This window comes from Chiloscyllium plagiosum, unplaced genomic scaffold (assembly GCF_037043375.1).
Source record: "Chiloscyllium plagiosum isolate Xiang-an unplaced genomic scaffold, Cpla_swu_hap1 HiC_scaffold_2, whole genome shotgun sequence".
Classification (NCBI taxonomy): Eukaryota; Metazoa; Chordata; class Chondrichthyes; order Orectolobiformes; family Hemiscylliidae; genus Chiloscyllium; species Chiloscyllium plagiosum.
Window position 1 is genome coordinate 154,066,216 of NW_028270140.1, and position 13,622 is coordinate 154,079,837.

Sequence of the window (13,622 nt, forward strand, 5' to 3'; positions counted from 1 at the left end):
ACCAGAACATCTGGAGGAAACCCACGCAGACACAGGTGAAATAGCTCTACAGAGGCCAGTATCCAATCACCAATTCACCTTTTATTTACACATGATCATAGGATCCCTACAGTGTGGAAACAGGCCCTTTGGCCCAACAAGTCCACACCGACCCTCTGAAGAGTAACCCATCCAGAGCCATTCCCCTACCCTATTACCCTACATTTACCCTTGACTAATGTACCTAACCTACATATCCCTGAACGCTATGGGCAATTTAACATGGCCAATTCACCTAACCTGCACAAGTTTGAACTGTGGGAGGAAACCGGAGCACCTGGAGGAAACCTATGCAAGCACGGGGAGAATGTGCAAACTCCACACAGCCAGTCAGCTGAGGCTGGAATCGAACCCGGGTACCTGGTACTGTGAGATAGCCATGGTGCTGCCCCATATGAACAGTCCATGACTTTAGTACTGCCTCATATAGAGTCTGGCACCAGAGTGTCACTATCCCTGATGCTCAACCTTTTTATGTCAACCAGAGCTCCCTGACTGTGGCTATCAATCCCATCCAATCAGGAAACTCATATTCTATCAGGCCCATCTGGCTGACTTCGCCACAATCAGTACAATGGAGAAAGCATGCAAACTTCACATGGTCACCCAAGGCTGGAATTGAATCCGGATCCTCTAACATTTTGAGGCAGTGGTGCTAATCACTGTTGAGTATATATAATTGAGTACATTCACAGCTAAAAAGTGGAAGATTTTTATACTCTGAAAGAGCTAAGGAGATGGAGATAGTGTGAGAAAGTGGATTCTAGGTCAATGGTCAGCCATGATCTTACTCAGTGATAAAGCAGAAGTGAAGGGCCAATGGCCTTCTCCAGCTCCAATTATGTTAATAGACCAAAAGGGGCGGGGGAATGCAGTAGAGAGTAAAACAGGGCTTTTTTTTTGTACAGACGTGTACTTTTACTAAAAGAATGGTATGATTCTTCCATTGTTTCCTTTTCTCACAAGTTTGTCTATCCACAATGAAGTATAATTCAATCAGCACTGCTCATGCTGGGGAATCAAGCTCACAGCGAAATGTCAAAATACAAACTCTGCAGATATGTCCTGAGCTGAACTACACCCATCAACCGGACCTGCACCAACTGCACTTCCAAACATCAGCAGACCAGGCTTTTCTTGGACTCAGGTGCCCTCTGATCCTGCCCGGGGTTTCTAAAGAACTCACCAGCAATCTCCGCTTGTTCCGAAAATGCTGTAAAAGTCCCATGAGCTCCCTGTTGTCAATCGGCTTTGAGTTTCTGGAGCCATTTTTCTTGTTCTTGCGGTTTCTCCTGTTTTTCCGGCCTTTGTTTCTGACCGCTTTATTTGCGTTACCTTCTTGCTTGTTCTCCCCTTTCTTGCCTCTGGTTCGTACAGATATTGGGTTATTCTGCCTCTGACGCCCTCCCCCCCGTTCTGGAGGCAGCTGGCTTAACTCTCCCTCTGCCTTGTCGCGAGTTCCATCTTCAATGGGCTGCACAGTGACGGGAACCCTGGGGGTTTTTGGAAGTGTGGTCCTGGGGAGAGAATCTGACCACTGGTCCATTGTTTGGTGGCTCTCAGGGTTGGAGGCTGATGTTTCTTGTTGGTGTGGGACATGAGACACTCGGTCAGAGGGATTAGAGGGCCCAATAAGACTGGGTTGAACGCTAGGTGATCCATTGTTCCAATGTCCTGACTCAGTGTGATGTGACATAGCTGGAGGGAGACTGGAAAAGTTCTCCAGAGTCTGATAAGCGGAAAAACTGTCCTGGGACTGAACTATGCTTGGGTTGGATTCAAAGACTCCTGGCCTTACAGTCTGAGCTGGTGACAATTGAGATTGGTTGCGTTTCAGGGGGACAGCATTCTCTGGTTGGAAACCCAGTTCAGTACCAGCAGTAGGTCTGTTAAGAAAAGTCATGGTTGAGGACACTGGAGGTGAGCTAGTAGATCGGGCCCAGGGTATGGGGTAGGTATGAGTTCCTGTCCGGGATATTTGGCTCTTATTCTGGCTGATGAGAATTGGCCTGCGCTGGTCAGGTTTCTGGTGTTTGGCCACTAACATCTGCTGCACCTTCTTTTTGATCTGATCCATCATCCGCTGTCCTGGTGGCACTGTGGGAGACTCCTTGGGCGTATCTGCACTCCAGGGGCTGTCAGCTCTTCTCTTGCCAATAGAGTTCAGGGTGGTGGCTGATCCTTTCCGTTTGCCCAGTGTCCTCCTGCTGCCTGGGGCTGACGTTCTCAGTTTCCCTGAAGAACTGGCACTCTTAGAACGGACCAACTTCTGGGAATTGGGAGAAGCTAATCTCAATCTGCTGTTGGGCATTGTCCTTTGCACCGTTCCTCTGTTGATCGTTCCCCTGTTCGACATTGTCCTGTTGACCATTGTCCTGTTGACAATTCCCCTGTTGATCAATGTTCTGTTGACCATTCCCCTGTTGATCGTTCTCCTGTTCGACATTGTCCTGTTGACCATTCCCCTGTTGCTCATTGTCCTGTTGACCATTCCCCTGTTGCTCATTGTCCTGTTGACCATTCCCCTCCTGTTGTGGTGGAATTGTCTTGAGCCCAGTTTCCTGTCCCTCCCACCTTTGCACTTCAGCTGCTGGCTTCTCCTGGTCACGCTTTCGATCTTCCTGAGGGGCATTTGGTCCACCGTTTCCAGCACAGCCTCCATCCTCACGGCGTACGGGAACCTCTCGTACAGTTGCATGGATTTCCTGAGCAGCACCATTCCAAACTGACCCTCCTCCAAGGACAGGTGCTGCCGGATCTGAGCTGCCTCCTGAGCTCCCACCGTCTGCTCCGAGACCTCGCCTTCCTGGGAGACGGTGAGCAACTTGCCCGGGGAGGCACTAGCCTCCTGGAACAAGATCAGGACCAAGAGGTCCCTGGCTACCAAGTGACAGCGGAGCTGCCGGCTCTTCACGTCGATCTGCTGCTCCATCAGGCGGTAGGAGTTATCCGAGGGGTCGGGGGCGGCCAGCACTAGCAGCCGGAATTTGCCGAAGAACTGGGCGAGGGCTCCCAACTTCGCTTTGGTGGCTTCCAGGGGCGGCTGATCGCTCCTCCGGTTCGGGGGAGCCCCATTCCTCCCGGGTCTCCCTCCAGCCCCGGGAGCCGGGGAGCCTTCCCGCTCCGGCCTCTGCTGTTCGGGGAGTCCAGGCGAGCTGTCCTCCCCGGCGGCCAGCAAACCCAGCAACAGCAGTAGGCAAAGCGTGCGGCCGCTCATCATTCCTGGCTCCTCTCCGTCCAGATCCCAGACTCACTGCTTGATCATCCCGAGCGGAGCGGAGAGTGAGGAAATCCCTGCCCACACCGCAAATCCCTGCCCACGTCCCAGACACCAGAGGGGAAAAAAAGGCTCTGCGAATTTCCTGGACCATTCCAATCTTGCAACAAAATGCTCTCAAATCTGGAGCAGTTTTCATTGTGACCAGTGTTTTGTGAGTGTTGTTTAAACTTTGTGTGGACATTGGATGATGATGATGATCAGCTGGTATCCAGGTGTGACAAAGACTAGGAGCTGGAGTGTTTGCAAAATAAGCAGTTCCACAAACTTCAAAACAGTTAAACACAAAAGAATCAGAGATTTTCACAGAACAGCCACGTGTGCACAACAGCTGCTGTGTATTCCACCCCCTCCTTAAGCGAGTAGCCACCCTTCCCTATTGCAAAGAGCTATACTGTGTGGGAATTATCTGTGGCTGCTTCCAGTCCTCGGCTTGACTAGGCTTTAACTATTTTCACTAAAGTCGACTCAGGAGATTTTTAAAAATCGCTACTTTCCCTTAAATGCATGCTTTTTTTTATTCACAATCAGAACAGGGGCTGTACCACAGGGGTGTCTACACATACAAGTCGTGGAATTCATGCACAATTACTCCCCAGGGGTTGGTCGGAGGGCTGAACAATTCTGGCGCATAACTGAGCAAAAGCACTTACATTAACATCTAAACCTCAGGGTCACCTGAAGCATTTTACAACCAGTCGAGTATTTTTCTCTAAATTGGCGTCAGTATTGTAACACAGGAAACGTGGCAGTCAATTTGCACGCAGCAAGCTCCCACAAACGCCAATATGTTAACGACCAGATATATCTGTTTTCGATTAGTCTTTTATTATATGCTAGCTGTGGGATAAAATGAACACTAGGTCAACGATTCCCCTGTTGTTTTTCAAAGTAGTGCCTAGAGATCTTTTGCAGCCGCAGCTGGACAGCCATCCACTTGACTCTCCTTCCCTACTGTAAATTCCTGATGAAGGGCTTTTGCCCGAAAGGTCGATTTTCTTGCCCCTCGGATGCTGCCTGACCTGCTGTGCTTTTCCAGCACCACTCTAATCTAACCTCAGTTCAAGACCCAGTGGCACTGAATTTCACAAACCTCTTCAGACACATGAGTTCTATCTCCAAAATGACAAGTGACAAAGACTTTAATTTGATTCAATTTCCAATCACTATGGCATGGACAAAACAGGGACATAAGTAAGATGATAATCGAGCTCTGCCTATCCAGGTGGAAGACACTTACTGGAATTCAGTTCAAGTCCCATAGTGCACCTTGATCAATGAGACAGTCCAAGCAGCTACTTATACAAACCTCAAATCACAATAAAATAATTGAGACTTTAATTAAGCAAGGGTGTCTGTAAACCTGACAAATAATCTCTGGACTATAATTCAAAATACAATTGCAGTTGGGAAATAAGGCAGGGCAGGTGACTGAGGTGTCAGTGGGGGAGCACTTTGGGGCCAGCGACCATAATTCTATTAGATTTAAAATAGTGATGGAAAAGGATAAATCAGATCTAACAGTTGAAGTTCTAAACTGGAGAAAGGCCAATTTTGACGGTATTAGGCAAGAGCTTTCAAAAGCTGATTAGGGGCAGATGTTCGCAGATAAAGGGATGGCTGGAAAATGGGAAGCCTTCAGAAATGAGATAACGAGAATCCAGAGAAAGTATATTCCTGTCAGGGTGAAAGGAAAGACTGGTAAGTATAGGGAATGCTGGATGACTAAAGAAATAGAGGGTTTGGTTAAGAAAAAGAAGGAAGCATATGTCAGGTACAGACAGGATAGATCGAGCGAATCCTTAGAAGAGTATAAAGGAAGTAGGAGTATACTTAAGAGGGAAATCAGGAGGGCAAAAAGGGGGACATGAGATAGTTTTGGCAAGTAGAGTTAAGGAGAATCCAAAGGGTTTTTACAAACATATTAAGGATAAAAGGGTAACTAGGGAGAGAATAGAGCACCTCAAAGATCACCAAGGCGGCCTTGATTTGGATGTAGGGAAATAGATGGTGACATCTTGAAAAATGTCCATATTACAGAGGGGGAAGTGCTGGATGTCTTGAAACGCACAAAGGTGGATAAATCCCCAGGACCTGATCAGGTGTACCCTAGAAATCTATGGGAAGCTAGGGAAGTGATTGCGGGGCCTCTTGCTGAGATATTTGTATCATCGATAGTCACAGGTGAGGTGCAGGTAGACTGGAGGTTGGCTAACATGGTGCCACTGTTTAAGGAGGGTGGTAAGGACAAGCCAGGGAACTATAAACCAGGGAGCCTAACGTCATTAGTGGGAATGTTGTTGGAGGAAATCCTGAGGGACAGGATCCACACGTATTTGGAAAGGCAAGGACTGATTCGGGATAGTCAACATGGCTTTCTGCATGGGAAATCATGTCTCAAAAACTTGAATGACTTTTTTGAAGAAGTAACAAAGAGGATTGATGAGGGCAGAGCGGTAGATGTGATCTATATGGACTTCAATAATGCTTTCGACAAGGTTCCCCTTGGGACACTGGTTAGCAAGGTTAGATCTCACAGAATACAGGGAGAACTAGCCAAATGGTAGAAGACAGAGGGTGGCGGTGGAGGTTGTTTTTCAGACTGGAGGCCTGTGACCAGTGGAGTTCCACAAGGATCAGTGCTGGGTCCTTTACTTTTCGTCATTTATATAAATGATTTGGATGGGAACATAAGAGATATAGCTAGTAAGTTTGCAGATGACACCAAAATTGGAGGTGTAATGGACAGTGAAGAAGGTTACCACAGATTACAACAGGATCTTGACCAGATGGGCCAATGGGCTGAGAAGTGGCAGATGGAGTTTAATTCAGATAACTGAGGTGCTGCATTTTGGGAAAGCAAATCTGAGCAGGACTTATACACGTAATGGTAAGATCCTAGAGAATGTTACTGAACGTAAAGACCTTGGAGTGCAGGTTCATAGCTCCATGAAAGTGGAGTCGCAGGTAGATAGGAGAGCGAAGAAGGTGTTTGGTATGCTTTCCTTTATTGGTCAGACTATTGAGTACAGGAATTGGGAGGTCATGTTGCAGCTGTACAGGACATTGGTTAGGCCACTATTGCTGCGTGCAATTTTGGTCTTCCTATCAGAAATATTAGATTAGATTAGGTTAGATTAGATTACATACAGTGTGGAAACAGGCCCTTCGGCCCAACAAGTCCACACCAACCCTCCAAAGAGCAACCCACCCAGACCCATTCCCCTACATTTACCCCTTCATCTAACAATATGGGCAATTTAGCATGGCCAGTTCACCTAACCTGCACATTTTTGGACTGTGGGAGGAAACCGGAGCACCCAGAGGAAACCCACGCAGACACGGGGAGAATGTGCAAACTCTACACAGACAGTTGCCTGAGGCGGGTCCCGGGTTTCTGGTGCTGTGAGGCAACAGTGCTAACCACTGTGCCATCGTGTCACCCAAAAGATGTAGTGAAATTTGAAAGGGTTCAGAAAAGATTTACAAGGATGTTGCCAGGGTTGGAGGATTTAAGCTATATGAGAGGTTGAACAGGCTGGGGCTGTTTTCCCTGGAGGCTGAGGGGTGACCTTATAGAGGTTTACAAAATTATGAGGGGCATGGATAGGGTAAATAGACAAAGTCTTTCCCCTGGGGTGGGGGAGTCCAGAACTAGAGGGCATAGTTTTAGTGTGAGAGGGGAAAGATATAAAAGGGACCTAAGGGGCAACGTTTTCACGCAGAGGGTGGTACATGTATGGAATGAGCTGCCAGAGGAAGTGGTGGAGGCTAGTACAATTGCAACATTTAAAAGGCATTTGGATGGGTTTTTGAATAGGAAGGGTTTGGAGGGATATGGGCCAGGTGCTGGCAGGTGGGACTAGATTGGGTTGGGATATCTGGTCGGCATTGACTAGTTGGACCGAAGGGTCTGTTTCTGTGCTGTACATCGCTATGACTCTAGACCTTTCATTTCTAGTCTTAACATTTAAGGACACCTATATTTTACAAATTATAATTATTAAACTATGCAATTCATTTACAACTCTATACTTTATGAATATAAATGCTTCTTTTACTTGTATTGTCAACACAATTCAGCACCTGGTGAAATGATTCTTAATTAAACCAATTATTTATTGGAGTCACCGTTCACTCTCTAATACAGTGTCCAAATTACAATTTATTGGGAGGGCTATTTTCAATATTAAAACTTATCTATCATAGCAGCTTTGTCCTAACCCCTTCCTTGCTCACATAGCCTTTTTTTCCATTTTCCTGTCGCCAAACCAAATATATAATCTATTTTTAAATGTTAATGAGGTCTCTACTTCAATGACTAAGTCTGGTATAACAGCCTTGCAACTGTCTTGTGCAAAGATATTTCTTAATAAAAGAAAACAGGAGAGACATCTTAGCAAAGCTTTCTGTCTTGCACTCATGAAAAACTCAGGAAAGTCAAATTTCAAAAAATCACAGCAATTTTTAATGCAGGAGAAAAGAGAGCTAATTGGTTGGCAAATCAATTCTGATTAGCTGAATTGTTGCCATGGGGAAAAGCAAGCGGGAAGCAGAGGTTCATAGCCTGCCAAGAAATTCAAAGCAGGAGTAAAAGGCCTGGACATATTCATTTTAGTTGCAAAACAGGTCCTGCATATGAAAACATGTCACACCTAGCAGGCTTAAATTAGCCATACCTTAAAGGGGCTGCGTTGTGTAGCTATTAGCACAGTTGGGATTTTTCAGCAAGTGCTGCCAATCACAGAATAGCCAGTGCATTTTCGATCGAGCATGCTGGCTGTATTGTACCTATCACAAACAATGAAAAGGTACAAGCTGGTTGATTTGACCAGCCCCAGTCACTGGGAAATACAGCCTTACACACCAGCACTGAAATTCGTATACTATATTGTTCAGTTGTGTGTAAGCAGAATGTCTTTTTTGATTTATTCTGTTGGTGGATGATGTTTCTCCTATTGTCCCATTTTACATCTCTTCTATTTCTGGTGTGAGTGGAGAGATGGAGAATTGGGATTATTCTCCTTAAAAATATAAAAATTAAAGAAGATTTAAGAGATATTCAGAATAATACCGGGATGGATGGTTTAAAAGAGTAAATAAGGAAAGATTGTTTTCATTGGCAGGAAGTAACCAAAGAATGTAAGGGTGTGGAAAAAGCACAGAGGAAAAAGGTAATAAGAAACATTTTTCAGCAATAAGATGTTTTGACATGAAAGGGTGTTGGAAGCACATTCAATAACAACTTTCAAAATACCTTAATGGAGAAAGTTGCAGGACTATAGAGAATGGGCAGGGAAGAGCAGCAAATTGCAAAGCTTTCAAATAGCTGACATAGCTGACATGATGTAATGAATGGCTGTCTCTGTATTGTATCATTCTGTTCTTGACCCTTCAACCATCAGGGTACATGACAACACAAACCATTTTAAGATATTTGTTAGTGGTATAGTTGTAAAATATGTAGTGAAGGCATGAAGTTCACACTGTTTAAATTTCTTTGGTGTTCTACTTTATAACTAGCATTCACCTGTTTGTTATTAACCAGTTAATGCCTGTTGAAATGTGGCACCCGAAAGAAACACATAAGGGAGAACACACTGCCTAAATGAAATTGAATACGATACTGAACTCCCTTCTAATTTACAACTCAATGCAGAAGGATACCAGTCATCTATAAAGTACAGTGTCATAAACATTCACTCATAGGTTTCCCAGTCTCAGGCTGAGTGAAGAAGTTTCACATCATTAGGCAGTATTTTTAACCTCAATAAGAATTGGCTGCTATCGAAGGAAAACAAACCACCCATTTTAGATGAAAAAAACTTCTCTCACCGCTGCAGATTATGAATACCAGATGTTTCTGGAAGAATCCAGACTGGGCAGCTATCCAACGTCAAGGATCAGGTCACAAACATATGTCACTTGCTGTCTCAGTATTTCCATTGAAACTGAAACCATGTCGCTTTTTTTGGAATACCTGTCAAATAAAAATCTTCTCATTTCTTTCAGCATCACGCAAAGGAAATTATTCCTACTGCTGACTCTTCTGAGTTTATTTGTTTCTCATGAGCCTTTGAAAAAAAAAACTTGTTTTATATCTCACCTTTCACAATCCCACAATGTCCCAAAGAACATTACAATTAATAAAGTATTCTTGAAATTGTAATGAAGTAACACAGCAGCTATTTTCCGGCATGGACCTACAAACAGAAATGATATATTTATCAGATGTTGAGAGACACTAGGAAAAACTTTTCTGTTATTCAACAAAGACATGAGATCTGTTACATCTGAGAGAGCAAAGTGGGCCTCCCTTACCTCATTTAACTTCTCATCAGAAACACACATGTTTAGCAGTGCAAGAGAGCTCCTTTGGCTTTACATTGATGTATTAGTCTGATTACTGTACTCAAATCCCTAAGAGTAGGATTTGAACTCAACCTTTTAAGTCAGGGGACAGCGTACTATCATGGACTCAAGGTTGGTGCTTAATTCTCCTACCAAGCAGTATCTGTTTTGGCTCAGCTTCAGCAACATTCTTGCCTCCAGAGGAGAGGTTTGGGTTCAAGTCCCATCTCCATGACTTTACTATATCGTCTCAACTGAGGCTCCAGTGTAATGATGAGGAAATGACACATACTCAAGTGATCTGCTGAGAATCTGGATAGAAAATAATAAGACTTTTAGGCACATCGCGACTGTACCAATCTTATTCCCTCAACAATGTTTTCTCTAATTAATTCATGGGTTATGGTCAACACTATCTGCACTGACATTTATTGCACATACTGAATTACTCTCAGGACAGTTAAGCAGAGATATAGAATCCCTATAGTGGGGAAACAGGTCCTTCGGCCAAATAAGTCCACACCAACCCTCTTAAGAGTAACCCAGCTGGACCCATTTCCCTACCATATTCCTCTACATTTACCCCTAACTAATGTACCTAACCTACATATCCTTGAACACTATTGGCAATTCAGCACGGCCAATTCACCCAACCAGCACATCTTTCGACTGTGGGAGGAAACCAGAGCACCCGGAGGAAACCCACGCAGACATTGGGAGAATGTGCAACCTCCACACAGACAGTTGCCCGAGGCTGGAACCGAACCCAGGTCCCTGGCGCTGTGAGGCAGCAGTGCCAACCACTGAGCCACTGTGCTGTCCCGAGAGTGAACCATATTTCTGAGTCCATGAAATAACTCCACAGAAGCTGGTATCCCGTCACCAAAAAGCTCTATATTTACACATGGAAAGTCCTTGACACTGATCCAGCTCCCTCAGAGCCAACTCTCAGAATGAACAGAACCTCTGACACTACTGTGAATATCTGTCAGCCAGGGCTCCCTGCCTAGACCAGATTAACAGCCCTAATCAGGGAACTCCTATCCTATGAGATTGACCTCATTACAATCATTGCATCCCTCCCCCTCTGAGTCAGAGGATATAGGATAGTTAATTTTATTGTAGCACTTCCTGGGGCATTTTAACACTGGAGCAATTTACTCTAGTCTGCCTCTCATCCAGACATCGTGTAATGCACAATGTCTGCCTTGTGCTCAGAAGAAATTCATTCTCCTTTTCAGGTGGTAAAGGATTCGAGGCAATCACATCAGCCGTGTCCATCTCAGATTCCGAGGTATCTTCAATACTTAACAAAGAGGGACAATCCTCTGGTTCCAGGACAGTTAGAAAAAGGCAATCAAGGAGCCAGGCATGTTTTGCTCCTACACCATTTGAGAGTTTGCAGCTTTCATGCAGACCACATACCTGTTCAGGACCATCACACCTACCTGAACCTTATATGTCACTTAACCCTTACCCATGTAGGGCCATTCCCATAGTTCATACACCGAACATCATCCCTTCAAATAAACAGTCTCTCCCGCTTAGCAGAGCCTTGTGTTCAACATTGGCGTTCCTGATGCTGTTTCACCCTATTCCCTTTAGGACCGGGAGGATCAGATTTAACTTGGTGCAAAGTCTTCTCCCCATTAGCAACTGCACTGGAGCTATCCCTGTAGTTATATGAGGGGTGCGACTATAATCAAACAGGAACTGGAAGAGTTTGGTATCTAGTGATGGTGTAGGCTTTTTTTTTTTAAGCTCTGCTTTCAAAGTTTGCAGTGGTCTTTCTGCAGACCGTTGGATGATGGATGGCATGGAACTGTCCTTATAAGACTACTGCTGAAAATGTGTTGCTGGAAAAGCACAGCAGGTCAGGCAGCATCCAAGGAGCAGGAGAATCGACGTTTCGGGCGGTAGTAGTTTGGCGCACCAACAATTTTAAAAACCGGCAGACAATGGAGGCGCGGTAGTAGTTTGGCGCACCGACAATTTAAAAAACCACCTCAACCTCTCCACTTCAACCTCTCACCCTCGGAATGTGCAGTCCTCCACTCCCTCTGTTCCAACCCCAACCTCACTATCAAACTGGCAGACAAGGGAGGCGCAGTAGTAGTTTGGCGCACCGACAATTTAAAAATGCCTTCCTTATAAGACTACCACCATTCGACTTTAGGAAATACTGAAATTCCCTGCTCGTGAACGATGGCCCATTATGTGTGAGCAACATTTTTGATTGCAGAAGATGCTTGCAGTTTTTCTATCATTGTTCCCATGTTTGACAAATGAACTCTATGCACTTCCAGCAACTTTGAGTGGGCATCCACATGACTAAAAACATTGAGCTCATGAAAGGACCTGCATAGTTGACGAGTAATTGCCAAGGTTTACCCAGCTATTCTCATGAATGTAGGGGAGTTGCTGGTGGTAGCTTTTGTCCTTGGTATTCTGGGCACCACCAATGCAGCTATAACCTCTTACCAGCATCTTCATTTTGGAAACCTCTGGATGACCCTGGAGGAGTTCAGCCAGTATCTGTCGGTGACCTTTGCTCGGGACAATCTCTCTTGCTCCCCTTAATAAGATGCTGTCCTCTATTGTAATCCGATCTCTTTGGATCCAAAAATGTTTCAATTCTGGTTGTGACAGCTCTTTGGCATCCCCCATACCACCAGCTGTTTTAGTTTCACCAGGACTGAGTCAGAATCCAATGTGTGATATTGTCAGCTGTGACAAGAAATGTGTCCAGAAAATTTAAAACCATTAGGCATTCTTCCAGTTGTAGTCCTGGTCCACACATTCAACCTCACAAATCTCCAGTGTGTTATCTTCTGTCATTTTTGCCATCTACAGTCAGACCACACCACCAAAAATATATTTACCTCCCCACCCCTATCTGCCTTCCACAGAGACCATTCCCTCCGCAACTCCCTGGTTAGGTCCATGTTCCCCACCAACCTACCCTCTACATCTGGACCTTCCCCTACTGCCACACGAGGTGCGAAACCTGCACTCACACCTCAAACCCCTCACCTCTGTCCAAGGGTCTAAAGGATAATTTCAAATCTAGCAGAGAATATCCTGTACATCTTCCCACCTCATCTACTGTGTCTGTTGCTCTTGATGTGGTCTCCTCTACATTGGGGAAACAGGACACCTACTCACGGAGCAGTTCAGGGAACATCTCTGGTCCAAACACAACAACCAATCCCACTGCCCTGTGGCCAACCACTTCAACTCCTCCTCTCACTCACCCAAGTACTTGCAAATCCTAGGCCTCCTCCACCGCCAAATCAAATCCACCCACTGATTTCAGAAAGAATGCCTCGGGAGCAGACAGCCACATGGCATCAACGTTGACTTCACTAATTTCCAGATCTCCCTACTCCCACCTCATTCCAGATCCAATCCTCCAACTAGACACTGCCCTCTTGACTTGACCATCTTCCTTCCCACCTATCTGTTCCACCCTCCCCACCGACCAGCATAATCACTTCCTACCTGCATTCACTTATTGCCATCCCACGTACCTTCCCTCCAGCCCCATCTCTACCCCCCTATTTATCTCTCAGCCTCCTGATTAAGGGCTTATGCACAAAATGTTGACTCATCTGCTCATTGGATGCTGCCTGACCTGCTGTGCTTTTTCCAGCACCATACTTTGACGCTGACTCTCCAACATCCGCAGTCCTCACTTTCTTCTCCTTAAACCAGTGTCCCTTAGGAATTGACATTTTTACCCTGGGAAAAAGACTCCGACTATCCATTCCATCTGTGGCTCTTCTAATTCTGCAAACCTCTAACATGTCACCCACCATCCTTCAATGCTCAAGTGAAAACAAACGAAGTTTGTCCAATCTCTCCTCCTCCTAGCTAGTACCCTCCAAACCAGGCATCATTCTGGTAGATCGTTTCTCCACCCTCTCCAAAGCCTCCACATCCTTCTGGTAGTATG

At 45.3% G+C, this 13,622-nt stretch overlaps 1 protein-coding gene across 1 annotated transcript in view; it reads right to left on the reverse strand.

Annotated features, from left to right (window-relative positions):
• LOC122539299 (coiled-coil domain-containing protein 80-like) overlaps window positions 1–3,336 on the reverse strand; it is a 30,845-nt gene extending 27,509 nt beyond the window's left edge. The window contains exon 1 of the mRNA XM_087975018.1: window positions 1,226–3,336. Coding sequence (XP_087831144.1) covers window positions 1,226–3,259 — 2,034 coding nt within the window. The 5' untranslated portion in view covers window positions 3,260–3,336. The remainder of the gene's footprint in view (window positions 1–1,225) is intronic.
• Between the last annotated feature and the right edge of the window lie 10,286 nt (window positions 3,337–13,622).